This window comes from Crocuta crocuta, unplaced genomic scaffold, assembly GCF_008692635.1.
Source record: "Crocuta crocuta isolate KB4526 unplaced genomic scaffold, BGI_CrCroc_1.0 scaffold45, whole genome shotgun sequence".
In the NCBI taxonomy this organism is placed as follows: Eukaryota; Metazoa; Chordata; class Mammalia; order Carnivora; family Hyaenidae; genus Crocuta; species Crocuta crocuta.
The window spans coordinates 1,144,664-1,172,031 of NW_027530544.1; the positions used below are offsets into that span (position 1 = coordinate 1,144,664).

The following is a 27,368-nucleotide window of genomic DNA, read 5'->3' on the forward strand; positions in this document are numbered from 1 at the left end:
TGGACATCTACGAGAAAAGTCTCCTGATAGCATTGCCTGGTAACTATTTTTACTGCTTTTCTCCACAGTCAAGAAACCAAGCCAGCTGGAAAAATCATCTTTCCTCCAGAAATGTGGTAGCCTCAACCCAAACCGAAGAAGGTCTAAAGCTTTTGTTGATAAGTGGAGATGTTACTTGGTGCCTGGTAAGTGGTGCTATCTAGTAAATCCATCAAGAAACAATGGGGTCTGATTAATTGCTTCTGTGATTTAAGGTCAAAGATGAAAACCATATAAATTTGGGCAGTTAAACTCACCTGAGGTTCAAGCAGGGCTCTACTTACCATCCCCTGTATTTCATATGTTCTCATGTGAAGAGACCCAAGTTGACCACAAACTGGGGTGTGATTATCCACCTCTTTCATTTTTCTATAACTTATCTTGACCTACTTTCAACCCAGTTCTGTTTTTCTCTCCTGTTCCAATCAACATTTATGGGGAGGGCGTATCACATCCTATTATAATATTATCCTTCACAAATACCCTGTTGCTCCTCTCTGAGCACTTTCTGAGACACAGGCAGAACAGGAAAGGAGAAAGATTACCAGTACAGGTACTAAACTTAGCCTGGCTTTTGCTGCCTCCCCTCCTGTTGCTTTTTCCCCTGAGAATCACCAATTAGCAGGAATTACAGGTGCAGTTGACATCCATGATACTCAATGCTGACTACACATAAAAATCATCTGGGAAGCTTTTTAAAACTATAAATGCCGAGGACCTACCCCTAGAGACTCTGATTTTAATTGGTCGGTTATGTGGTCTGGCGGGGCTGAGGGGGAGGAGTCAGTAGTTTTTAAAAGAATTCCAGGTGGTTCTAATATGCAGAGATTTACTGATTTGGATTCTTCTTCAGAATCCTTATACCATTTTGACACTTGATATTTACCAGATGGCATACACTCAAGATTAATGGAAAGAGAATTCTGAGAAATTTGGAGACTCTTGGATCATAAGCCACTGCAAATATTCTTTGCTGTTGCTGCAGCTAACGAGATAGCAGCAGGGAGGCAGCCAGCCAGTTTCTTCATGTTCTCTAGAGTAGCTACAGTCCTTAAACTCCTTTGTCACATGGTTTTAGGACCTTTTTGTCAGAGCTTCAAGTTGAAAAGTTGAGCCTTATAATTTTATCCAGAAAGGTGGCACTAATCAAGCTCAGGAGACTTATTTATAAAACTGGAGTTGTAATTATTTAATTTGCAATGAGGAATCTAATTGCCATGACTGTGGGTAATAGCTCTGTAGCTGCCTATTATGGGATTGCTTGGTGAGCATACCCAGACCAGAAAAGAACTGGCTCACATACAAGTATAGGAAGTTTCTTTTTTACTCTAGAGGAAGGCATAGTGTAGTGGTTATGCAGACCATCTTCAAAGCTGGTCCTGGCAGGGTTCAAATCCCACTCTACCACTGACCAGCCATTGATCTCTGTCAACATTCTCCCTTATGTCTCAGTGTCCTTATCTATGATGATGGATGATGACGATATTAGGGTTCGTGTGAGGTGGGTAAAATACAATAATCCAATAATCCACATAAAGCACCTTCTTGGCACATAGTGAAGACTCAAAAAATGATAGCTATCATCATTATCCACTTAGGACAGACCACTTGAAAGTTTACCTCACCCAATTAGTGCTACAATCTAACTGAGATAGATATTACATATACATCTATAAGATGAGGAAACTGAAGTCTTTTCATGACATAGTCTGTTCAGTGTTAAACTCTCATCAACCCTGTCAGGATACCTATTCTCACAGTTGCATGGTGCCATATAAACTTTGGAGTCCTCTAAATTTTTCTTCTTTGAGTTCCTTTCCCTATCCAAATGGTTTCCCAGCTTCCTTGCACACTGTCCCGTGTACATGCCCTTTCCTTTTCGTTCACACAGTCAACTCACTTCTCATCACCCCCAGTTACCCTCTCACCCTCTGTCTGTCCTTTCCATAGCTGTGTGATATATTTATCAGGTGCTCCCTACTGCCTGCTGCATAAAGCCCAAAACGTGTGAGCTTACAGAGTCTTCCACCACCTGGCCCCAAATCTCTTTCCAGCCCTGTCTCTCACCATTGACACTCTCCATTCGCTAAATTGGACTGCTTTCTGACCTTTCTCAATTCTATGTGTTTTCTAAAATATTCACCCACCTCCAAGGCGTACTGCCTTCTTTTCCCCTGTCCCAGATTCATCCCTTATCCTCTTTGTAAAGACTTTACTAGTCCAGTCTGAAGGATTTCTGCTTTTTAAAAAATTCTATAGCAATTACTAATTGTATTTTTAACATAGTTTCTTTTGATTATCTTGAACTGATATAAATATTAAGGCTATTTTGCTGTTTTACATGTAAATATATAGCTCCCCAAACTGTATAGGATTCAATAAGCAGGGAGTGGGGTGAAAATGGGCTGGATCTTGGTTTTTTGGAAAGCTCACTGACTTATTTTTATTTATTTATTTATTTAGAGTGAGAGAGAAAGGCAGAGAGAGAGCGATAGAAAGAGAGAGACCCAAGCAGGATCTGTGCTGTCAGCGCAGAGCCCAACGCTGGGCTCCATCCCATGAACTGAGAGACTATGACCTGAGCTGAAATCAAGAGTCAGACGTTTAACCAACTGCCCCATGGAAGGCTCACTGACTTTTTTCCTTGAAGGCAGCTTCTCAGGTCCTGAGCTTAGTTTCTGTTAACTAACCTCATATAAGACTGAGGTGGACCTATTACAGTGAGAAATGTAACTGTTATGTGGCCCAAAGACATAGACACCTTGTAATTTACAGTAAGGAAGAGCTCCCAAGGAACCAGAATACTCAAAATCCACATGAGCAAAGCATTCTGCCCTCCACATTTGAATACAACATCGGAATAAATGGAATTGGATGAACTGAATATTTAATATCTGTCGGCATCGGGTCATGACCCCATCTCACCAAAGGGATGGACTCAGCAAGCATTGGAGAGCCCCACAACCCTGGACAGGCTTGAGTGGACACTGCCTACTTTCACTTCGATGACCTTCCTTTGTTTAGGCCTTTAGGGCTTATCAGAATCTGCACCCCCTCCCTGCCCCTGATCTTCAGATGGGCCCATTCTTCCTTTAGGATGTTAATAAAGACAGAACAATTACTCTCAGTTCCTGTGAACCTAAAAGCAACTCTTTCTTCCTCACTGGTCTCTCTTGGAGTTCTATTTTTGTTTCCATCTGTCTAGTTATCTTTCTGTTTCCGCTACTACCTTTCATTCTGATTCTCCTTTCTGTTTGCTCATCTTCATAGCCCTACTCTGACTCATATGTTAACAGTAGTGGGTGATAGATCTCCTTAATTTGTATGTTTTGGGGCTCACTTCATTACCATATCTAAGTAGTAACAACAGATTGTAAGCCCCTTGAAGGTAGGCCTGAGAGGTCACTATGACAGACAAAACATATCTTGTGCATTACCTCATAATACTTGGCAAGTCATAGGTGCTTAAAAACTGTTGATTCGAACTCTAACAAACTGTTGCTGTTTTCCTTAAGGCTGATGTCATTGTCAACACTGTTCCCAAGAATCTTCAGCTTAGAAGAGGATCACTGTCTCAGGCTCTTTTGAAGAAAGCTGGTCCACAGCTCCAGGAAGAGTTAAATGCCACCAGGAAAGGAACAGAAGAGGAAGAAGGTAGCATATTTTTGACAAGTGGCTGCAACCTGGACTGCAAAGCTGTGCTCCATACTGTGGCACCATACTGGAAAAATGGAGCAGGGTCTTCTCAGCAGGTAGAGAAAATCCTTAGCTCTCTGCTTCATTGATAGCTCTGGTAATCTTCTGGCAGGGTAGAGATCTGTGGTTCTCAAGCAAAGTGAATTTATTCCCCAGGGGACATTTGGCTTGTTACACTGGTTCCTGACAGCTAGGAAGTGGAGGCCAGGGATGCTGCTAAGCCTCCTACAAAGCATACATAAGCCTCCATCACACAGACTTTTCCGGCCCAGGTTGAGAAACTTTAGAATTGGCTGAACTTTGCCTATTTACTGAAATCTTTCTTACATGCCATGAACAGTCCATCATAGTGTTGTGCCCGAATCGCGAGTCCCAGAGACCTCCAAGGAGCCGGCACCGATGCAAATACAAAAGGATCTTTATTACAAGCTCGAGCAGGGGCTCACCAGCCTGCCGGTGTCATGGCAGCAAGGTGAAGTGAAGAACAATAGCGAACAGGGTTTTTAAGGAGTAAGGGATGGGGTGTTGCAATACATGTAGCATCATCACATAAGCAGCAATTACAATTACAGCTTTGACCATTCAGTATCTGTGAGGTGTTCATTACTTTTGGTGGGACCCAATCATGACTTTTGAGAATACTTTGAAAATGACCAATTATGAGGTGAGTTCAAAGGGCCCACGTGGGGTTCAGGCAAGCGGTGAGAAATTGGCTAGTTTGTATCTGCAGTTCCCAGCCTTGACTCAGACCATAGGAATATTTTTTGATTAGCTGAACTGAGGGCGGTCGGAGGATGGCTTTAGCCTTCAACAGTCTGAGGCTTTTCCTGGAACTGGGATTGGGGCTAAGTGCAGCCCGGTTTCTCTTAATGGGAGGACTTAATTTTTGGCTCTTCAAATAGCTACCAATTATTACAGTATAATTGATCTTGAAAGTAGTAACACTCCTTGGGGTTCTCTGGGAATATTATCTGAAAATTAGCACAATAATCCTTCAGTATAACAAAGAGATGCGGCCAGAGCTGTGGTAAAGGATGAAGAGTCATTGCCTTTCTTTTGATGACTTCTCACCTCTATTCCCAGTTTAACTCCCACTTTCTTTTTTTTAGAATATGAAAGTGATACATATACATTGGAGAAAATACAGGAAGTACAAAGACAAAAATAAAAATAAAAATTATAATCCAGCCATCTAGAGTTAACTTTTGTTAACATTTTATGCAATCCCTTCAATTTTATGCATACATATTTCTTAGTTGAGATTCCCTTCCAAACATTTTTTAAGTCTTGCCTTTTTTTTTCTTAACATAAACATTCCCCATGTTGGTAGAAACTCTTCATAAACATCACTTTTAATTGCAACAAGACACCATTGTTTATGTGACCATTCCTATACTATTGGAACCTTCTTCCTGCATAAATTAGAATCTCTCTGGAATGTCCTCTTCCCTCTCAGTTTTCCTTTCTGACACCCTAGACCTGGACAAAGCCAAGCATAGCAGAGAAGGCCTAGTCAGAGTTTCTGGAGCTGTAGCTCTCTCTCTATTTCTCACCAGATTTTTAAAAATTTTTTTTAATGTTTTATTTATTTTTGAGAGAGAGATAGAGACAGAATGAGCAGGGGAGGGTCAGAAAGAGAAGAGTCACAGGATCTGAAGACAGGCTCCAGGCTCTGAGCTAGCTGTCAGCACAGAGCCCGACATGGGGCTTGAACCCACAGACTGTGAGATCATGACCTGAGCCGAAGTCAGATGCTTAACCAACTGAGCCACCCAGGTGCCCCTATTTCTCACCAGATTAAGCCCTAACTTATATAAATGCATTTTGTACATTTCAGATAATGGCAAATATAATCAAAAAATGTTTGACAGCTGTGGAAGAGTTATCTTTTTCATCAATAACATTTCCCATGATTGGAACAGGAAATTTGAAATTTCCCAAAGCTGTTTTTGTTGAACTAATCCTTTCAGAAGTGTTCAAATTCAGTAGTGACACATGGCTGAAAATCTTACAAGAAGTTCACTTTCTGATACTTCCAGATGATGACGAAATCCATAAGGTATGGTTAAGTATCTCTTCTGGTCATTCTGGCAAGTGAAACTAAGTGCAATCAAATGTCTTTGTAGACCTGCAAACAATAATGTTTTCACTTTCCTATCCATAAGTGTTGGTTACTGATAGGGAGTTGTCATAAGACGTATGATATAACACTGAGAACTCATATAATCCTTCGCAGATAGTTTAGCAAGAGACAAGATAATTTGTACTTAATAAATTCTTAGGAAGAAGCAGAAAGTTATTGGCATAAGAGTGGCCCAGACATTTTAGCACTGACTGAATGTTGTGTGTTTTTTGTATTGGCTAGAATAGAGCCAGTCTATCTAAGTCTATGAGGGTCTTAAGCTAGAAACAGCAGTGCAGTATACAGTAGTAGGGAAGCAATCAAAGCACATTTAGTAAGTACTTAACCCCTGACACCTGCCTTTGTAAGGTGGCATTCCTTGAGATGCACCCCTTAGCCCATTGGCCTACTCTGAGTACCAAAATCTGGTTTTCACTCTTGAAAAAGTTATATTGGTTTTACGTAAATTGTACATAGTTATAGTAAAAGTGCAAACAATATGAAAGTACAAAGAAGAAAGGTGCCGCTAGGTTTGCCTTTCAATTCATTTAAAGTTTGAGTGAGGCAACCTCTCTTAATCTCGTTTTATTGTGTGCAGAGTGAATAATACCTCTTCAAGTTGATGTGGGAATTAAGAGAGAATGTTTTTGAAATGTTCTGCATTGTGTCTAGCATATAAACAAGGCTCAAAACTGGCTGCAGAAGCAGTTAATGTTACCTTTTCATTACCTGACTTTAAGGGCTATTGCTACAAACTACTAACATGGGTACTTTAAGAAGATATCAAATATAATGTTCTTTTCTAAGTTCTTAGTTATTCTCAGGTATCTGAGATAGAATTGTGGGCTTCCCATGAAATAAAGTAAATCAGCACTGATATTTACTGAGAAAAGTCCTAGGTTGAACTGCAATCCTTTAATTATTCTCTGGGTAAGTGGAAATCTAGGGAGAACTTTTGTTCCTAATTGATGTCTGGTGATCAGTGCTCTAAAGAATTGGATTAGTATTTTTACAGAATATTGTTGTCGTTGGTAACTATATTTCTATTTCCAGGCATTTTTAGATGAATTCAATAAAAGGTTGAGAGGAAATCCCAACAAGGACAAGATTCTCATGTCTGGAAGTGGCCAAGGTCTGGCAAAGTTGTTCTGCTAAGGAAATTATTTCCCTCTGCTTAGTAGCTCTTAGTGGTAGCTGAAGGCCTATAGAAGGAGACAAAGCTAATTCACATGAGGAACAAATCAGTGATGGAGGGAGTGTTAGAGCATGTACCATTTTCTGAGCACACAAAGAATAAATCATATGGATCTTGTTCTGCTGCACCCCCGCAAACTCTAAGCCTAGGGTGAGTGTTGGTCCAGTGAAGCCAAAATAAAAGACCCAGAGACACCAACTGAGACATAGGTTTACTGGGGAAACTTACATACAGAGAGTCAAAGAGCGGCAATTGGGATCTACATGCAGCTAGTTTTCATATCACAGCAACTTACCTAGCAACTATTAGTGGCCCTTCGTCCTGATACTTGGACACTCTTCATTATAAAAGAGACATTCAGGGTTGGCCACCCCTTCCACACACAGCTCCTGACCTTGAACACTGAACAAAATGTTCTTCTGCACATTCTGCTCTGTTTCTGTAAAACAGTAATAAAAGAATCACCTGGAGGTACACACTTTCAGTCATAAGCTGAATAAATTCTAGAGACCAAATGTGCAGCATAGGACTATAGCTAATAACAATATTTTGTATTCTTTTTTTAACTTTTAAGTTTATTTATTTATTTTGAGAGACAGAGTGAGCAAGCAAAGGAGGGGCAGACAGAGAGAGAGAATCCCAAGCAGGCTCTACACTGACAGCATGGAGCTTGACGTGGGGCTTGAACTCATGAGATCATGAGACCATGGCCTTAGCTGAAACCGAGTTGGCCGCTTAACTGACTGACCCACCCAGGTGCCTGAATGTTTCATATTTTTGAAGTTTACTAAGAGGGTAGATCTCAGGTGTTCTCACCACTCCTGCGTGCATGTGCACACACTCACCCCCACACACGAAATGTGAGGCGATGGGTATGTTACCAGCTCAGTTGGATAATCATCTCCCAACATATGTGAATGTCAAAATGTCACATTGTACACAGTAAATACTTAAAATTTTTATTTGTTAATCGTACTTCAAAAAAGCTGAAAAGTCTCCAAGAGGTGTTGAGATGATATGAGAGAGCATTTTGCCCTCTATCCTTCCTCCTGCCTTTCTTATGATGCTACAGCAACTTTTGCAGACTGGCAGACGGTCCAATCAGATGTTTCTGCCTCATCCTATTTAACTCAGAAAATGATACTCCTACTGCCACAAAGCATTATTTTCTAATTTTCTTAAAAAAGAAAACCCAGCAGCTTAACAGGCTGGGAGGGATGGTACTGTTTGGGAGAAACAGGACCGGGAAGAGAATAAGGCCCCATTCTTTTTGTTCTTTCTCCACCACTCTTCCATTTGCTTGTGTTCTTTCAGGAATCTTCAAGACTACCTCCAACTCTGAGTTCACAGCATATCAAATGAAAATTGGTGTAGTTACTTTTGAGATTGCTACTGGAGATATTACCAAAGAAAAGGCTGATGTGATTGTAAACTCAACATCAAGGACATTTACTGTGAAATCAGGTATTTTGTTTAAGCAATGTAGTTGACTGTAACTATTAATATGACTCATGTCTGGGAGGGAAGTTGTGGCCAATGTTACCTAGGTGGAACATAGGTAGGCCCTGGAATTAGAAAGACCTAGGTTCGAATCCCTACTGTGCCACTTACTATTGTGTGGCCTTGGAAAAATCACTTAACCTCTCTGAACCTTGGTTTCTCTGCCTGTCAAAAGTTGATTTCCCACAGGGGGATTAGATAGGGTGTAACGATGTAAAGGTGAGGTAGGTGTAACTGACATGTCAGACCTGGTCTCTGTTAGCTCTTGTCCCTGCTTTAGCCCTGAGCTATCAAAATGCCACACTTATAATTTAATAAGTTTAAGTTCTATTTTTATTTCCCTTTTTATGTAACTCAGTTGGTACTCATATCTCACCTCTTGTAACTCTTCCCTTCTGTATGTTACACTGATCCAGAAATGAAATTCAGCCTTTTCTCGATTTTTCCTGGAATATCTGACCACCTCTACTGATATAACATCTCTGAGCATGCCCTCCCCACATGTCTATTTGTTTATAGCTTACGTACATATAAGCTTATGCTAATGTATTTTTATTATAAAGCAATTAAATTTGAAGTTAAAAGGGTAAGATAAAACATAAATAGAAACAGAAGTTTAAATATTTTCGAAACTGCAAAATATTATGGAACTTACTATGAATATGTAGAAGATCTATCCAATGTATCGGTCTGTAGACATAAAGAACATTCGGTTATGTGAAACATGATAAATTGACTGTATGCATTTGTCCATGCCCCTTTTTAAAATTCCATGAAAACAACAGTAAAGGAGGGGCACCTGGGTTGCTCAGTTGGTTGAGCGTCCAACTCTTATTTCAGCTCAGGTCCTGATCTCACGGTTTGTGGGATTGGGCCCCACACTGGGCTCTGTGCTGATTGCGAGGAGCCTGCTTGGGACATTCTCGGTCTCTCTCTCTCTCTCTCACTCTTTGTCTCTCTCTCAAAATAAATAGATAAACTTTTAAAAAAGCAATAGGAGAGGTAATAAAAGGGCCTAAACCCACAAGGAAAAGGAGAGTTGGGGAGGGAAACCAATAATGAACAAGAGACAGCAATGTATTTTTAGAATATGAGAAGCAGCTAGCCAGTGGTGAAAGCTTAGCATCAGCAGGAGAGAATGGTAGGCGCTAGAGACACAAGAGTTGGAGGCAGTAAGTACCTGGGAAGGTAGGGGACAAGTAAAGAGATGAAAACAGAATCGATGCAATTCTGTATGAGTAGCACTTACATCCTTCATTCTCTCCTCTATCCATCCAATGCACTAGTAACTTTCCTTGTTTGTCCTTGGCCAGAGATGGGAGGTTTATTCTCTGGAGAAACAGAACCAGAGAGATTCTGGACTTAGCAGCAGGCACAGGTGAGATGAAAGTGGGGAGCTGGATAGTGTTCAAGTGAAAGTTTTTGTACTGAACCCTGAGTGCCCAGCCCCTGCCCCTGTGTGGGTCCCAGAAAAGCACACCGGCTTATGCCCCCAAGACATGAAATTGGAGGATCCTTCTGGGGAGAAATCGACTGCCTTAAAGTCTAGTATTTACTGCCTGCTTACCTTACACTAAAGCCTACTAGTCAGCAAATGTCCTTTACATGGCACTCCCAAACTCACTCTTAAATATGAATGGACTGGTGAAGATCATCTGATATTTGGGGAACACCTCCATTATCACAAAGTCAGAGACCAAAATTTAAAAAAAAGGAATTTTTAAAAAAGAAACAATTCATAATGCACCTACATAATCAAGGAGACATAGATAGATAGATAGATAGATAGATAGATAGATAGATAGAAGATAGATAGACAGTTGATAGATAGAAGATAGATCATTAAAAAGAAAATAACAAATAATTATTCAGTGCTTTCTGTGTGCCAGATTCCATTCCAAGCATTTTATATGCATTGTCTCTTTTAATGTTCAAATGACCCTGTGTGGGAAGTACTGTGTTAGCCTCTGTACAACAAGTTAGAAAGTGACTAGTCACATATTAACCAGTAAGTGGTGGAGGCAACTTTAATAGTCTGTCAGAATGCATAGTTGTGTTTCTAATCACTCAACCTAGCTGTTATTAGTGGTTACCAAAGCGGTGAAGCCACAGCCTTGATTGGAAGATTCACTGGACTGAATCTGCCTACCTGTGAAAAACAAAGCTGAACAAAACAACATTAAAACCAAAGAATTTATGCAACATGCTCAATTGTATTTCAGTTTTGAGATCCATGCTTCTCATTAGCATCAGAACTTTCATGTTTTCATTTTTCAGTTTTATAAGATAGTAAGAGTAGAATGCAAATAATTTCACATAACTGCAAAACTATCCCTGTACAAATAGAGTCTATAAAACTGCAGACACAGGGGACTGTCAGCTATTGGGCAGTGCCATCACACTGTAGTTCAGATTGTTTACAGATCAGCTGCTGAATGGAGGTTGCTATAGAAAAGTTGGGTTTTTCTGTGGGAGATATCAATGAATTATGCACAAAGGAGTGAGCTGAACAAAAGTCTAATGTACAACAGCTACAGTCGTGTATTGGATTTTAACTAATGCTTTTTATCACTAACATGTCTTATTTAGGGGTGTCAAAAGCAATTTTGGAAGGGGCTGGACGAGCTGTGGAAAATGAATGTGCTGTACTAGGTATGGTCACATGTTACTTCTGGCTACAATCTACTGCAAATTAAAGAGCTGAGAGTTCTCTAACAGGACCTATGGGAGGAGTAAGTGTTGAGTGCTTTGGAAAAAGGTCCATTCCCTGGGAGAGCAGATACAGATGGTATAACGTGGCTTTCCTCAAAGGTCCTTTCTCCCACTATCCCACCTGTCTCTTCATGACTATTTAAAATAACTGGTCCTGGGGTGCCTGGGTGGCTCAGCCGGTTAGGCATCTGACTTCGGCTCAGGTCACGCTCTCACAGCTCATGAGTTTAAGCCCTGAGTCAGGCTCTGTGCTGACAGCTAAGAGCCTGGAGCCTGCTTTGGATTCTGTGTCTCCCTCTCTCTCTGCCCCTCATCTGCTTGTGCTCTGTCTGTCTCTCTTAAAAATAAATAATAAACATTAAAATTTAAAAAAAAAAAGAAAGAAAGAACTGGGTCCTAAAAGTCCAGGCTCAACCATTTAGTGAAGGCTCTTGGGTGTGCCGTCTTACATCTAGTCTGTAAGAGCTTTGTTTCCCTCATCTGTAAGATGGCTCTTACAGAGTATGGTAACGGCTATCTTACATGTGGTTGTGAGGATCAGGACAATCAATGTGAAAAGTTATGTAAACTGCAAAGTCCTGTATAAGTTATCTTTCACTTTTCCCAGCCTTGTTCTACTTCTTATAGCCCAACATCTACCTGCTATGAAGGAATGTGGAGCCGGGGTGGGTCTGAGGTGTTTTCTGACACCAGTCATTCTCCAATTGTAACACTATGTACCTGTAGAGTTAGCATTGGATCCCGCAAGGTAAAGGGCTCAGTCCCACAAGACTCCCCCAACTTCGACACCAGTCACAAGTCCCAGGAACCATGTGTACTTCTTATTCATCCCCTATAAATTCAGGCATTCACAAAAACCCCTTCTCAGGTTTGACAGTACCCTAGAATGATTCATAGGACTCAAGAAAACACTTTTTTTTTTTTTTTTACATTTACCAGTTTATTTTAAAGGATATAACTCAAGAACAGCCAAATGGAAGAGATGCAAAGGGGAAGGTATATGGGAAGGGACATAGAGCTTCCATGCCCTCTCCAGATGCACCACCCTCTCAGCACCGAGACATGTTTACCAACCCGGAAATTCCCAGATCCTGGTTTTTTTTTAGTAGTTTTTATGGAGGTTTCATTATGTAGGCATGATTAACTAAGTCATTGGATTTGTGATGGAGGTCCGCAGAGGTCAGAGGGTGGGGCTCTGGCTCTGGCTTTGTTTTTCTGGAGATGAGCCCCTATTCTGAAGCTATCTAGCCCCACAACCCTCAAGGGTGATCCCATTCTCTTACAAAAGACTTATCACTCAGGAGGTTCCAAAGTGTTCTAGGAACTCTGAGCCAAGAACCAGCAACAAAGATCAAATATTTGTTTTTTATTATATCACAGTGGGGAACCTGTAAGAGTGATGCTAAACTATTTATCCTCTGAAGCCAGGACTCATGCCCTGCTGAGGAGACTGTTAGCTTGACTGTGATTTAAAGGTCCCACATGACCTTGAAGTCCCAAGGTCCCATGTTTGACAGTCCCACAACTGACTTGCTGTTGTGCCCGAAACTCCTATCTTGGTAGCTCTCCTCTGATTAAGACGTTTTCCCTGGAATGAATATATTCCTGGAGAGGGGTCAGAGGAAGGGAGTACTGATCACTAACATGAGGCTGTTAGCAGGAATTTGTGGCCTGGAAAAGCTAGCTGTGCCTTGGAAGGCAGAAGCAGAGAATGAAACGGGGTATTGGACAAGCTGGAAACTGAGGCTGGTTGGGATGGGATAGCATGGGTTGGGACACCCGAGGGGCAGCCAGGAGTGCCTGGGCAGGGGCCCACTCTCCTCCTCCTGTGTTTGCCAGAGGCCAGCCTTCCTCAGGTACTTACTCAGTGCCTTTAAACAAGCTCTGGTGATTTCCATGTGTTCAAGAGGTCTCAGGGTCCAGAGAGAGGGAGGAATTTTCATCCATTCACACCTCCACATCACTGAATACATTGCTTTTGTCTCCTAGAAAAATTAATCTAGCTAAATGAGCACATAAATTGCTCTTCTGGACATCAGCGTGGGGGTTAAGAGCTCTGGACACTGACTGCTTAGGTTCAAATCCCAGGCAACCTTTGCTTCGGAGAACTTACCTCTCTGAGCCTCTGTTTAATCTGTGAAAGGAGAGAACAGTGCCTACCTGATAGCCTTGTTTTGAGGACTGAGTGGATTAATGCAGGTACAATGCTTTCAAAAAGTACCCCAAGTATTCAACAATATAGTTGTTGGGTAAAAGAATCCTGTACACCAGTGAGGATGGCTAAAATTAACAACTCAGGCCACAAACAGATGGTGAGGATGCGGGGAAAGGGGAACTCTTTTGCACTGTTGGTAGGAATGCAAACTGGTGCAGCCACTCTGGAAAACAGTATGGAGGTTCCTCAAAAAATTAAAACGAGAACTCCTCTACAACCCAGCAATTGCACTACTAGCTATTTATCCAAAAAATACAGGTGTGCTGTTTTGAAGAGACACATACACCCCAGTGTTTATAGCAGCACTATTGACAATAGCCAAAGTATGGAAAGAGCTCAAAATGTCCATCGACAGATGAATAGATAAAGAAGATGTGGTATACACACACACACACACACACACACACAATGGAGTATTACTCAGCAATCAAAAAGAATGAAATCTTGCCATTTGCAATAACGTGGATGGAACTAGAGGGTATTATGCTAAGCGAAATTAGTCAGAGAGAGACAAATATTATATGACTTCACTCATATGTGGAATTTAAGTTACAAAACAGATGAACATAGGGAAAGGGAAGCAAAAATAATATAAAAACATGGAGGAGGACAAAACATAAGAGACTCTTAAATACAGAGAACAAACAGAGGGTTGTTGGAAGGGTTGTGGGAGGGGGATGGGCTAAATGGGTAAGGGGCATTAGGGAGGACACTTTTGGGATGAGCACTGGGTATAATACATAGGGGATGAATCACTGGAATCTTTTTGGGAAATCATTATTGCACTAAATGTTAACTAACTTGGATAAAAATGAAAAAATTAAAATAAAAACAATAATAAAACAGGGTGGCGGGGGTGGGGGGGTAGAGAATCCTGATTGTAAAGAAAATGAACCTGTCACAGTCCCAGTGAGGGAAGCCAGCTAGATGAAGGAAGGCTGAACTTGGTTAGGAATTGTCACAGCTTTTCTGACGTCAGCTGCTTGCATTTCTCAGTGATCATCGTGTGGCTTTCTGTAAGTAACGTGCTATGTGTTTCCTTCCTTCTTTTGTTCCAGCTGCACAGGCTCACAGAAATTTTATTATTACACAAGGCGGGCACTTAAAATGCAAGATAATAATTCATGTTCCTGGGGAAGATGATGTCAGAAATACAGTTTCCACTGTTCTAGAAGAGTGCGAGCAGAGAAACTACACTTCCATTTCCCTTCCAGCCATCGGAACAGGTTTGTAGCCTCTCGTCACTCAGAGATTCTGAATAATCCAGATTCCTTTAGATTTAGACTTACTGTTCGTGAACTCCGTGTTGAGTCCAGGCAGCAACAGTAATGTTAAACCAGAGTAGGCAAACTTTCAGACCCTGAGGGCCATCTTTGGGGCCTAATGCCTCTTTCATACATCTTTATTTTTTTTTTAATTTTTTAATGTTTTATTTATTTTTGAGAGACATATAGAGACAGCATGAACAGGAGAGGGTCAGAGGGAGAGAGGAAGACACAGAATCTGAAGACAGGCTCCAGGCTCTGAGCTGTCAGCACAGAGCCTGACACGGGGCTCAAACCCACGAACCGTGAGATCATGACCTGAGCTGAAGTCGGACGCTCAACTGACTGAGCCGCCCACACGCGCTCGTCATACATCTATATTATTAATTGTATAGTCCCTAAATATCTTTCCATGTTTGGTCTTTAACTTCATGGTTTTCTTACTGTTCACTTTTTTTTTTCCCTTTGGATGATAATTTCTCATATTATGTCAGTTGGCTTTTCTGCCCTTACTCTCAGATCAGCATTTCTCCTTCTCCCAGATTTCCTCTTGGAGATTTCTATTACCAGAAACTTTACATCAGAATCCAAATTCATCATCATCATCATCATCATCCCTTGCAAACAGCCACTTTTCTTTAGTTGCCTCATTTCCTGGTTTCCTCCTTCAGGGGTGCCATGATGCTCCCAGCTGTCCTGCACCCTGCTTCTTTGTGCCCCCGGACCGCACAGTCAGCACATTCTACTAAATCTTTCTTCCAGGGGTTGTTCCTTTTCAGCCTTCCTTTTCGTTTCCAAAACCTTAATCCCTCCCCCTTTGGGCTTATGGCAGCATCTCCCACTGGCTCCTCATTGTCACATTCACCAGATTGAAATGCTGTTTCCCAGGCCCACTGCAAGTCCCTAGGAATAAAATTAATGAGTAGGATGTAGTTGCCATCCTTTAAGCAACAAGTTCAGGTCTGTCCTGCTCAGTTTTAAGGAACACTTTCCACCCCATCTCCATCATAACATACAGTAATTTGCTCTCAGTTGAAGGGGATGCTAATGACCCACCCCTTGATTCATTCATGCCCAGTTACATAGGCTTTTAAGTGTTTTATTTATTTCTGAGAGAGAGAGAGAGAGAGAGAGAGAGAGATACAGCGTGAGCAGGGGAGGGTCAGAGAGAGAAGGAGACACAGAATCCGAAATAGGCTGCAGGCTCTGAGCTGGCTGTCAGCACAGAGGCCAACGCGGGGCCTGAACACACAAACCGTGAGATCATGACCTGAGCCGAAGTCGGATGCTCAACTGACTGAGCCAGCCAGGCGCCCTCCCCCGCCCCCCCCCCATAGGCTNCCACCCCCCACCGTTTTTTTAAAATGGACTGGGAGGGCCCTAATAAAGCTGTCACATGGTTATATGACTTAGTAAAGCTTCAAAAGTAAGGCATCTTAACCACTGTGGGTTAGGATCACCATTTCTTCCAGCTTTGACTCCTCAGACTTTTTCTGGTTCTGGGCATTGGGGAGGCTACAAGCATTTTTGGAAGGTAATTAAGGAAAGCTGACTTGGGAATATGATTTTCAACATTCTAAAATTTATACTTTATTGTGATTTCTTATTTTAGTCTAAATATTCACTTGTATGCATAATTTTATATTTTTATTTTGTCTTTTTTTTTTTTTCTGAGATGTATAAGTTTCAAATCCTACAAAACTTGGACCCATCCCTGACTCGTAAGAACTTGATAAGTTCTGCAGATAAGAACTTGAAGTATTAAAGCACAAGGTCATATAGCTGGTAAGCAATGTTCAAACTCAGGAAACCTGGTCTGTACATTGCAACCATTACATTTTTTTAATGTTATGTGGTTTTTATTCCCATTATGCTCTTAATTACTATATTCTTAGCTGCCACATTCTTATCTCTTTTAGCTATTACCTTCTATTATCATCCCAATTTTATGGATGAGGAAACTGAAGTTTGAAGGTGTTCTGGGCTGAGTTGTGTCCCCCTGCCAAATTCATATGTTGAAACCCTAATCCTTGTACCTCAGAATGTGACTGTATTTGGAGAAAGGGTCTTTCAAGAGGTAATTTAGTTAAAGTGAAGTCATTAGGGTTCTCCCTCATCCAATATGACTGGTGTCCTTGCTAGGAAATTAGAGCACCCATAGGTACAGAGGGAGGACCATGTGAAGATACAGGGAGGAGACCACCATCTACAAGCCTCAGAGAGAAGCCTCAGAAGAAACCAATCTTTCCAGCACCTTGATATCTTTCCAGTACTTTGACACCAGACTTCTAGCCTCCAGAATTGTGAGAAAATAAATTTCTGTTGCTTAAGCCACCAGTCATGACAATTTGTTAGGGCATCCCTAGCAAACTAATAATAAGAGGGATCAAATGACTTCCTCAAGATCACACAGCTCATCAGTAGAGAGCCAGAACACACACCTAGATCTTCTGCACCCCAGTCACCTGCTCCTTTCTCTGCGCGGCCAAACCCCTTCAGTCAGAGACCACCAGGAGCACACACTATAAATAACCATGCAGCATCTCACCAAGGGGTTGTTCAGGAATCCTTAACGGATATGAGCTTGTATTGAGTGACTTTCCGGCAGTCTCAGGTAAGTGGGGATTTGCTCTAGGTTGGACACTTGAAGGAAGCAGACATAGTTCTATGACTAGGTATCTTACCTGGAACGGGAGAATGGTGTGGCTAAAGCCGTGATTATAAATGAGGCAGTGCTTGCTCATATTAGTCAAGATGGGGATTGTTTGGCTATTTTTGTGGTTTAACTGGTGTTCATGTTTTTATCTGTGGTCAGACATGATTATTCAGTGGTGATTTTTGACTTAACTCATCACAGCCACAGAGTGGTTACATTCGATGATGTTCTGTGAAGTTGTTTGAGTTCAGCCAGAGATACCAATACGCAGCTGTGAGTGTCAGATCTGTTTCTGGCTGTTGGGGGCTGCTTTCTTCTTTCTCAACACCAAAAACTGCATTTGCCATCACTCGACTAACACCAGTTGAAGCTTCTTTTTGTCACTAAGAAAAAAATTTTTTTTCAGGAAACGCCAGGAAAAACCCAGTCAAAGTTGCTGATGACATGATCAGTGCTGTTATAGACTTCGCACGGAAACATTCCACCCCATCATTAAAAAAAGTTAAAATTGTCATCTTTCTGCCTGAACTGCTAAATGTATTCTATGACAACTTAAAAAAGAGAGACATTTTCGTGTCATCCGTCTTTCAGTCCGCGTTCTCTGAGACTGCAAGTAAGATGTTCTTCTTTAAAAAGATCATGCGGTTCTCTCATATCACTTAGCAAATGTTTAGATATTAAGGCTCAGTGTTTTATCAGTTTTAGGATTTTACAGAGAGCCTCCTATAATATGTGGGAAAAGTGCAAGAACTATGGAACACAGCCTCCTGTCAGCTGATTATTCTTCCAAGGGGCAAAACCAGTCCTGGGAAACAGGAATAGCAAAGGAAGGACCAGAAAGAAGATAGAAGTGAGAAACCAGAAAGAGGAAGATAAGCTTTGAAAATCCTAGGCGGTTATCTCAATATATACTTATTGATTAGTATTGACCCTCAGTGCCCCCTTGTAGCTGTGAACCAGTGGACCAATACTGGTTTATTGATTCTCCACCGCTAGACAAGTTAGCCTGGCAATAGAAGCAGATGGAAGAAGGGAGTGGTCCAGGTCATTTGGTTGTGCTACTTCCTGAGCCAGCAGATTCCCAGTTGCTTCTCTGTAAGGTGTGTGTTTATGCATTATGTTTAAGCATCTGTGCTGACCTGCTCCTCTGTCCCCCCTTTTGTGGCTTCTGTGACTGCCTAGAAAAACAGCCTCCTCTTGCGATTACTGTTTTTGTTCATTCTGAGCACTCACTCATAGGGCACTGTGAGTTTTACTAGTGATGAAGTGTACCTGTCATCAGGAGCCTCCCTAAACTGGAAATTGTTGTCTGACACTGCCAGTAGAAATTTCAGTTCTCTCTACAGCTATTTTCTCTCTTTAAAAATTTTTTTTCAATGTTTATTAACAGCAGGGAAGGGGCAGAGACAGAGGGAAAGACACAGAATCTGAAACAGGCTGCAGTCTCTGGGTGGTCAGCACAGAACCCAATGCGGGACTCACACTTGGGAACTGGGAACGGTGAGATCATGACTTGAGACAAAGTTGGACACATAAGCTACTGAGCCGCCCAGGCACCCTTACACCTATTTTCTGACATCTATTCTCAATGTGCCTCCACATACAGCACATGTAAGAATTACACACACACACACACACACACACACACACACTAAATAGAAATGAAATGAAATGAAATGAAATGAAAATAATAGTAGGATCTGTTAATACTTTGCAATAACAAATAATAGAAAATCCAATTTAAACTGGCTTATGCAAAAAATGGAATTAATTGACTCACATGACTATAAAGTTGACATATACTTGGCTTCAGGTCCAATTTGATCCAGGTGCTCATATTATATAATCTAGACCCTGGCTTTCTTCATCTCTCACTCTCTTGTCAGCTGTGTTGTCTTTATGCTCAGGTTTCACATGGTGAAAGATGGCTGCCAGCAGCTTCAAGCTCACATCCCTACATGGTCAGGTCCAATAGGAAAAAGTATATCCTGTGAAAGTATATATACTTATCATCAGGAACATGATGCCTGGGAACAGAGGTATTCACATAAAGCTGAAATTACTTCTGATTGAATCAGCTTTGGTCATGATTGCAGCTAGAGAATTGGAATTAAACTAATTAGCAATACAGAGTGATATGCTCTATACTTGAACTGAAGGGGATCACTCTCTGAAGCAATGGGGAAAGGTTGTTCACCAAAGGAAATTCAGGATGCTTTTACCAGAAGGGGAAAAGGGTGCTGGATAGTTAAAAATTATACATACCTACTAAAGTATCTAGGGATGTATAAAGTCACATTCCCCCCACTTTGGTCTTTGTAGAGGAAAATTTGTATTTAAATACAAGAGCAATAAGTCATTATCAGTAAAGTAAAAAATTAAGTGAAACTGGCTCATCCATTCCCTGCTTACACGGAGAATTTGAATTGACTTATGAAATTTAAAAAATAGACAGGAAAGTTAAAGAGATAAACAAACAAAAGGTAACTAAAATGAGCAGACCAGAGACCCTATGGCACTGGGGGCAAAAACAAACGACAAAACTGCCTTACATAATCTTTGTTGTTAGATGAAAGTAATAAGCAGATAAAATGTCAGATAAGAGGAAGTTTGTTGGCAGACACAAACTTGAATTTTAGTAAGCATTTATCATGTGGCCTTCTTTAAAAAAGAACTTACAGAGGACAACTTAAGAGTTTCATTTGAGCAGATGGTCCAAACTTGCTTTTCCAATGCACATTAAAGCTATTCATTGATTCAGAGAGCTTTTACTAAGCACCAGCTGAATATCAGAAACTAGAGACATGGACTTGAGAGTCGTGGATGTAGGTGGGAGTGGAAGCCATTGAGTGTGGATTTTTTGGATTATCCATGGAGACTGTGAAGGTGGAAAGAGTGAAGGCTGAAGGCAGAGCCAGGATTGTTGGTGTGTAATCCCCCTTTACCTGTGGAGAAGAAAGAGTGGCAGGGTGCACAAGGAGAGGTGCAGGGGGGCATTTATCCCAAACATCGGGAGTGGAGAAGTAGAGTGACATTTATCTTTTAAAAGAGATTTATAGGAAAAGCACTTGGGAAAGTCCCTGGTACGTAGTAAACACTTCAAGAAAGGCAGCCATTGTGTTGGTTCCCATGAAGTACTGGGCTGCAAGTCAATAGAACACAGTTCTATTCCTTCTTTGGATGGCAGCCTTCCATGTAACATTGGATGTGTGAATTTTCAGCTTTCCTGGGACTAGGGTCTCTCATCTTTAAATTGTTCAACCAGAGTCACCTTTTGTCCGCAGAGTAAGCAGCACAGTTTGGTGTGGTTTAAGTGTGTGGTTTAAATTGTAGCTCTCAAGAAAATACCCTTGTCTTTAAACTTTACTCCTTCTTTAATATGCCTCTGGGATGTAAGAAAGACCAAGCTTAATCGTGTTTTTTAAGAATAATAACCATGTTATTAAGGACGTGGCATTCCCTAAAATGCTTTCACACCCTTCATTATATTTTAAACTTGAAACAATCCCATGAGGTGATAAATACAGCAGATTTTATCAATTCCACTTTGCAAAAGAGAACATGAAAATTCACTCGAAGTGGTATTACTTGTTCCATGCCTTATGGCTGGTCACAGATTGAGGTTGATCAGGTCTTCTGATTCCAAGCCCTGGTATTTTCTGCTCTGCAACCCTGTGACATGAAAGGAAGAGAGATTCCAAAGAAAAACTTTCTTTACTTCCTAGGCTTGCTTGCTGTATTCAGAAAAAAGAATGTAGCATGTGCAAGAGGACTCTAAGCCCTGGGACTAGACATGATTAGGCCAAAAGGTCTGGAGGGACTGGACAATGGGAGAAAGGAAAGAATTTAACTTGCAGAAACAACACACCCTGCTGTTTAAGCGTTTAAAGTGGAATTTGAAAAACGCTTCTAGATTAGGATTTGATGCTTCCTTTTGTCATCAGAACTTCATTCCCTGGATGGACTCGCTAAACAGAAAGAGAGATCCTGGATCCCTCTCCCAGGCCCGTATATTATAATCTTTCACTAAAGATGAGCAAATTCTGGCTTTGTTTGTAAGGAGAAATCCTTTGGCCTTTATCTGTGGTTTTGTGCCATTTTCTGGCATTTTCTTCTCTAATACAGTCTGTCTATATTTCTATTAGTCAAGCCATCTCAGCAACTTGATGTGTAGCCTCACTGTGTTAGAAGGTTCTGGAAGCCATTGGAAAGCAAAGGAAAATTTTGAGCATCATCACCTTATATGAAAGCTTTCACTTAGTATTTTCACTATTTATATAGCACTTTCTCTATTTAGTGTAGAAGATAGAGCACAGAACAATGTGTTTTAAATAGCTTTGGCAAGGTACATGTTTCAAAAGAAAAATAATAAAGAATCATGCTAAATAAAACTGATAAACATGAAGACATCAATAAATCAGCTTTCATATTTGTATATCAGTTTCTTATGGAATTAATTCCATAGTGCTCTCTAAGGAAATTATAATTTCAAGCTATAGTGAACCTAAGTTTACCTAAACATTTTAGCTAGGCCTTAATATATGTCGTGTTAGTGTCAGAACAATTCACTTCAGCTGTGTTTGGCAAATTGAGGATGATAAAAGAAACAATTATGAAATGTGTAGCATTTTGGGTTTTTTTTTTTTTCCTCAAAGACCAGGATTAGATGGATGAGAAACAAGAGCACAGGAAGTGCTGTGATTTTCAGTGACCCCTCAAAATGAATATTGTGTTTTCACCAAATGTTGACTTTCCAGATAATATTCCTGAACACTGGACTGACATGAATCAGCAGCGGTCTTGTGTGGTTGAGCTACAACCTGGACAATCAGAATATGACACTGTAAAGGACAAGGTCTCTGAGGTCTGTCATTTATACAAAATAGAGAAGGTAATATTCTGCTAAAAAATTGCTTCTTTTAAATATTGAAGAACTAATATGAAAACCATCTTTTTAAAATAACACTCTTCCTTTCTTTATAGCTTACTAGATTTATTTTAATTTGACTCACTCAAGCTCTTAGACTTTAAATCTCATGGTTCATTCATTAGAAGTAATGAAGGAGATTCTCAAAAGTGACATATATATGTTTGGATACTTTTACCTACAATTTTCAAACAAACTCATTCAAACTGAATAAACATGAAGAAACATATTTGAAATTAATGCAAAGTCCAGAAGTAGGATGGTCTTTGGAACAGATGAATCCAGTGACTCAGTGATGTCATAGATCCAGTTTCTTTGGCTTTGTCATCTTCATCTGAAGGCTGGACTCCCTTCATAATTGTGGAATGGCTGCTGGTGGCAATCGGGGTTTTTACGTCCTTCATTCATATACCATGGAAGGAATACAACCACTGGATTAGAGTCCCAGGCTTTGTGTTGAATGTATCACTCCAACCAGTCTGTGTTTGGAGAGTGCTATATGCTGATAGACTTGTACCTCCACTATCAGATGCCATCATTGTATGATCCCATCATGAGATTATCCAGACTGGTTTAAACCAATTAGGCTCCACCTGAGAACTGTAGGTGAGGCCAACTCCACCCCAACAGGAATTGCTGTACAATGGGGATGAAGTGGAATGGATGTTCTGAGATTCCTACAACATCCACTATGCTGCATAAAAATTTTAGCCAGTGCAGGAATTTATTAGAAGGTCATTATCATACCATGTATATCAGAGTAGGGTGTGGAAATTGATATTTTCCATCCTAGTCACTTAAAAATCTAGCTGCTACTTCCATAAAACTGTGTACTTAACCATATCATGGCACTTAAGAAATTGTGCCTTCATAAGCTTTCACATGCCTGACTGCCCCATTAGACAGTGGGCTTCTTACGGTAGGAGTTGCATCCCTAGTACGTAGCATGATGCCTAGCATATTGTGGGACACAATACCTACTAGATGAACTTAATTCCTACGAAAGAATCAAAAGAGAGAGAGTCCTGCATAAAGGAGACAATTTAAAGGAGGAGATGCTTCATTGATGCTAAAAGTTGTTGAGAGTACAAGAACCTCTTTCGATTGTGTTTACCCAATATCTTCAACTTTCTTGGCTCTTATCCTTCTATCATATCCATTTTGAAACACCTCAACTTTGGATTAATTCCATAGCCTACTTTCTCTCCTGCTGCCCCTAGATAAAAACCATTTTAATTCATGGTCCCCAACCTCTGCTGGACCATCAGGGTGCCTGAAATCCTTTATTGCTTCCTCCAGTCAACTCCCTCACATATTCTCCATTGCAAAACTTCAACACTCTTCTTGAGGTCTTCATCTCTCTCAAAACAACTTTTCCTCCTTTTATTACTTGGCTTCCCCTCAACATCTGCTATAAGTTACCACTTCATTCTTCTTATTTACGTATTTGTTTTTAATTATTTACTGAAATTTACAGAAATTATTATTTACTGAATAACTGACATATATTAGTTTCAGGTATCTAACATGATTTGATATTTGTATATATTGCAAAATGACTACTGTGATAAGTCTAGTTAACATCCATCATCATACATAGTTATGAAAAAACTTTCTTCTTGTGATGAGAACTTTTTAGATATACTCAGCAACTTTCAAATATGCAATTCAGTATAATTAAATAGTCACCATTCTGTGCATTTCATCCCCATGTCTTATTTCTTTTATAGCTAGAAGTTTCTACCTTTTGGTCCTCTTCACTCATGTTGTCTAGGCCCCACCCCCTGCCTCTGACAACCATCAATCTATTTTCTGTATCTCTGAGCTTTAGTTTGTTTTTTGTGGGTTTTATTTGTTTTAGATTCCACATTTACGTGAAAACATATGGTATTTGTCTTTCTCTGTCTGACTTATTTCACTTGGCATAATATCCTCAAAATCTATGGCAAGATTTCATGCTTTATAATGGCTGAATAGTATTCCATTATATATATGTGTGTGTGTGTGTGTGTGTGTGTGTGTGTATGGTATATTCCTATATATAGAATATACATATATAATAGAATTATATATATAATAGAATTATATATATAATAGAATTATATTCATATATAAATATATAATGGAATTATATATATAATGGAATACTATTATGGAATATATATATATCTCATCTTCATTATCCATTCATCTATCAATGGACACTTAGGTGGATCCTGTATCTTGACTATTATGAATAATGCTGCAGTGAACATGGAGGTGCACTCAATTCTTCTTGAACTCTCGTGTTTTTAGAACATATTCTTTCAGATTTCTTCCTTTCTCCCTGGATCTAGATTGTCTGGATCCTTTTCCTTTTTTTTTTTTAAATGTTTTATTTATTTTTTATTTCTGAGAGAGGGAGAGAGACAACGTGAGCAGGGGACGGTCAGAGAGAGAGGGAGATACAGAATCTGAAACAGTCTCCAGGCTCTGAGCTGGCTGTCAGTACAGAGCCCGATGCAGGGCTCGAACCCATGAACTGCAAGATCATGACCTGAGCCGAAGTCGGACGCTTAACTGACTGAGCTACCCACGTGCCCCATCTGGATCTTTTTCTTATGCTGTCATACTCTGTGTGTGTTCCCCTAGCCCACCCCTTATCACTCTGAGATGTAGTGATTTTTTTTCTTGTGTTTCTCCCCCACTAGACTTTCTTGAGGGCAGAGATCCAACACGGAGCTTGATTTGTAGTAGATGTTCAATAGATGGTTATTGAATGTATGTTAAATTCATTTTCAAGAAGAAAATAGGACTGTAGAGAATGATATTTTGAAAAAAAAGTTCAAGAAAGACAACATTTCAAGTTGGGGATGATTTATAGTTTGATATGTTATTGAGGGCCTAGAAAGAAGTAGTCATTAAGTTAGGCTGTTATGAGGTGATTTGTGACCATAATTAGAGCAATACAAGAGAACTGTTACTGGAAGAAGCCAATGGAATGGGTTTAGAGATCAGAGGGAGTTAAGGAAATCATTACTCAATGATGACAAATTTTTGAGTAGGAATTTGAATGTTAGTGAATCTCCAGGAATTCCAGGTAAACATTTTTATATGTACTAAGTTCTGTTATATAAAATAGATAATAATCAGCACTATTACAAAGTATAAGGACTCAATCTAGCCTTTTTCTAAAAGTGGAAAGCTATCTACTCTCTGAAGTTGCTGTTTATTTGCATTTGCTTTTTCTTTTACTTCTCCTTCCCTTCCTCCAGTCCTCCTCCTTCTCTTCTTCTCCAAATTGCTTTTTTAAAAATCCACAACAAACACAACATACTGAGCTATAAAGTCATTTTCAAAATGTTTTGCTTTTTTGTCACTTGCAGATAGAGAGAATACAGAATGTATGTCTCTGGGAGAGCTACCAGCTAAAGAAAACTCAAATGGACATCAAGAATGGCCATTCAGATAATGAGAAAGTCCTATTTCATGGGACAGATGCAGACTCAGTGGCATATGTCAATGAGCATGGTTTTAATCGCAGTTATGCTGGGAAGAATGGTAAGGAAGTGTGTAATCTGGCTGATCAGAATGAGGTGAATGATAGTTCTAGTGTTGACTATTCACACCCAAGCAGTGTAGAACCATATATGGCAGCTATATTGTCATCACCAGGATAAAGCTCGTTGTGTTTCATCAGAAAGGAGACTGGCAACCTTCTGAGGATAGATGGAGTAAATTTTAGAAATGATGGAAAGTGGTTTTGGTGGGCAAGAACTATATTAAAAATTTTTTGTGTCAGGTTTGGGCATGGTTCTGCATACTGTGATGATTTTATGTTCTTAGGAAGGCTTTTGTGTTCTCTTTACAGGTGCAGCCTATGGAAAAGGAACTTATTTTGCTGTTGATGCTCGTTATTCTGCTAATGATAAATATTCCAGACCAGACAGCAATGGGAGAAAGTATATTTATGTGGTACAAGTACTTACAGGAGCCTACACAACTGGAAAGGAAGGGTTAGTTACGCCTCCACCAAAGGACCCTCACAACCCCATAGATCTGTTTGACTCTGTCACAGATAATACACAACATCCAACTCTATTTGTGGTATTTTCTGATAATGTAGCTTACCCAAAATATCTCATAACTTTTAGGAATTGAAAAATAGGGTTGAGTGTGTGTGTGTGTGTGTGTGTGTGTGTTTACCTGACAGAGATGATTTAGTCATCTATTCAAAATAACAATTTATAGGGTTTTTGTCGTTGCCCTTGGCTTATTTTTATAGATAAAAATTTGTCTGTTAGGTGCTAAAATGCTGAAAACAGCCTTTTAAAATTGCTCTATTGCAATTTGTAGCATACCTCTTTTCTGAGCATATTGATGGGTGGAAGCTAAGAAATGTAGAAGACACAATTATAGCTACAACTATTTACAGATACCAAGTCTGTAGGAGAATGAAGAGCACATTACTTTTTTCTAGCAGAGAAGAAATAAGATGAATCACTTTAAGACCAAGATGTTGTTCTTACAGAACACGTTAAGACATCAAACTGTGTTGAGCGCAACTGTACTATTGAATGAATAGGCTGCTGTTGTGAATCTGTAATAGCCATGAATTTTGCCTCCTTAAGAATACTTATCAGCAATAGCTCAGCTTTTAATGACTGAATCAAAGACTATTACTTCAAATCTGTTGTGGAAAAAATCAGGTAAAAATGTGTTGTACCATTATCTAATGCTACATACCAAATTACTACAAGATTTGGTGACTTTTTGGGTAAGGAATTCAGGCATGGCTTAGCTGGGTCATATTGACTTAGGGTCTCTTGACTCAAGAGGTTGAGTAAAGATGTTGGCAAGGGATACAGTCATCTGAAGGCTTGACTGGGGCTGGAAGATCTGCTTCTAAGGCAAAGCACTCAAATAGCTAGACAGTTTTTGCTGGTTGTTGGCAGGAGTCCTCTCCTCTCTAGACTGCTTGCAGCTGGCTTACTCCACAGTCAGCAATTCAGGAGAGAGAAAGAAAGAAGCCATGATGTCTTTTATGATCTAGCCTCTGAAG

General features: G+C 40.2%; 1 protein-coding gene across 1 annotated transcript in view; it reads left to right on the plus strand.

Annotated features, from left to right (window-relative positions):
• The window catches only part of PARP15 (poly(ADP-ribose) polymerase family member 15), a 40,735-nt gene extending 14,268 nt beyond the window's left edge, over nt 1-26,467 (plus strand). The window contains exons 2-12 of the mRNA XM_077767734.1: nt 69-185; nt 3,555-3,791; nt 5,573-5,794; nt 6,911-6,989; nt 8,367-8,516; nt 11,142-11,204; nt 14,538-14,705; nt 17,807-18,013; nt 22,158-22,291; nt 25,693-25,867; nt 26,178-26,467. Coding sequence (XP_077623860.1) covers nt 69-185; nt 3,555-3,791; nt 5,573-5,794; nt 6,911-6,989; nt 8,367-8,516; nt 11,142-11,204; nt 14,538-14,705; nt 17,807-18,013; nt 22,158-22,291; nt 25,693-25,867; nt 26,178-26,467 — 1,842 coding nt within the window. The remainder of the gene's footprint in view (nt 1-68; nt 186-3,554; nt 3,792-5,572; nt 5,795-6,910; nt 6,990-8,366; nt 8,517-11,141; nt 11,205-14,537; nt 14,706-17,806; nt 18,014-22,157; nt 22,292-25,692; nt 25,868-26,177) is intronic.
• The last annotated feature ends 901 nt before the right edge of the window (nt 26,468-27,368 follow it).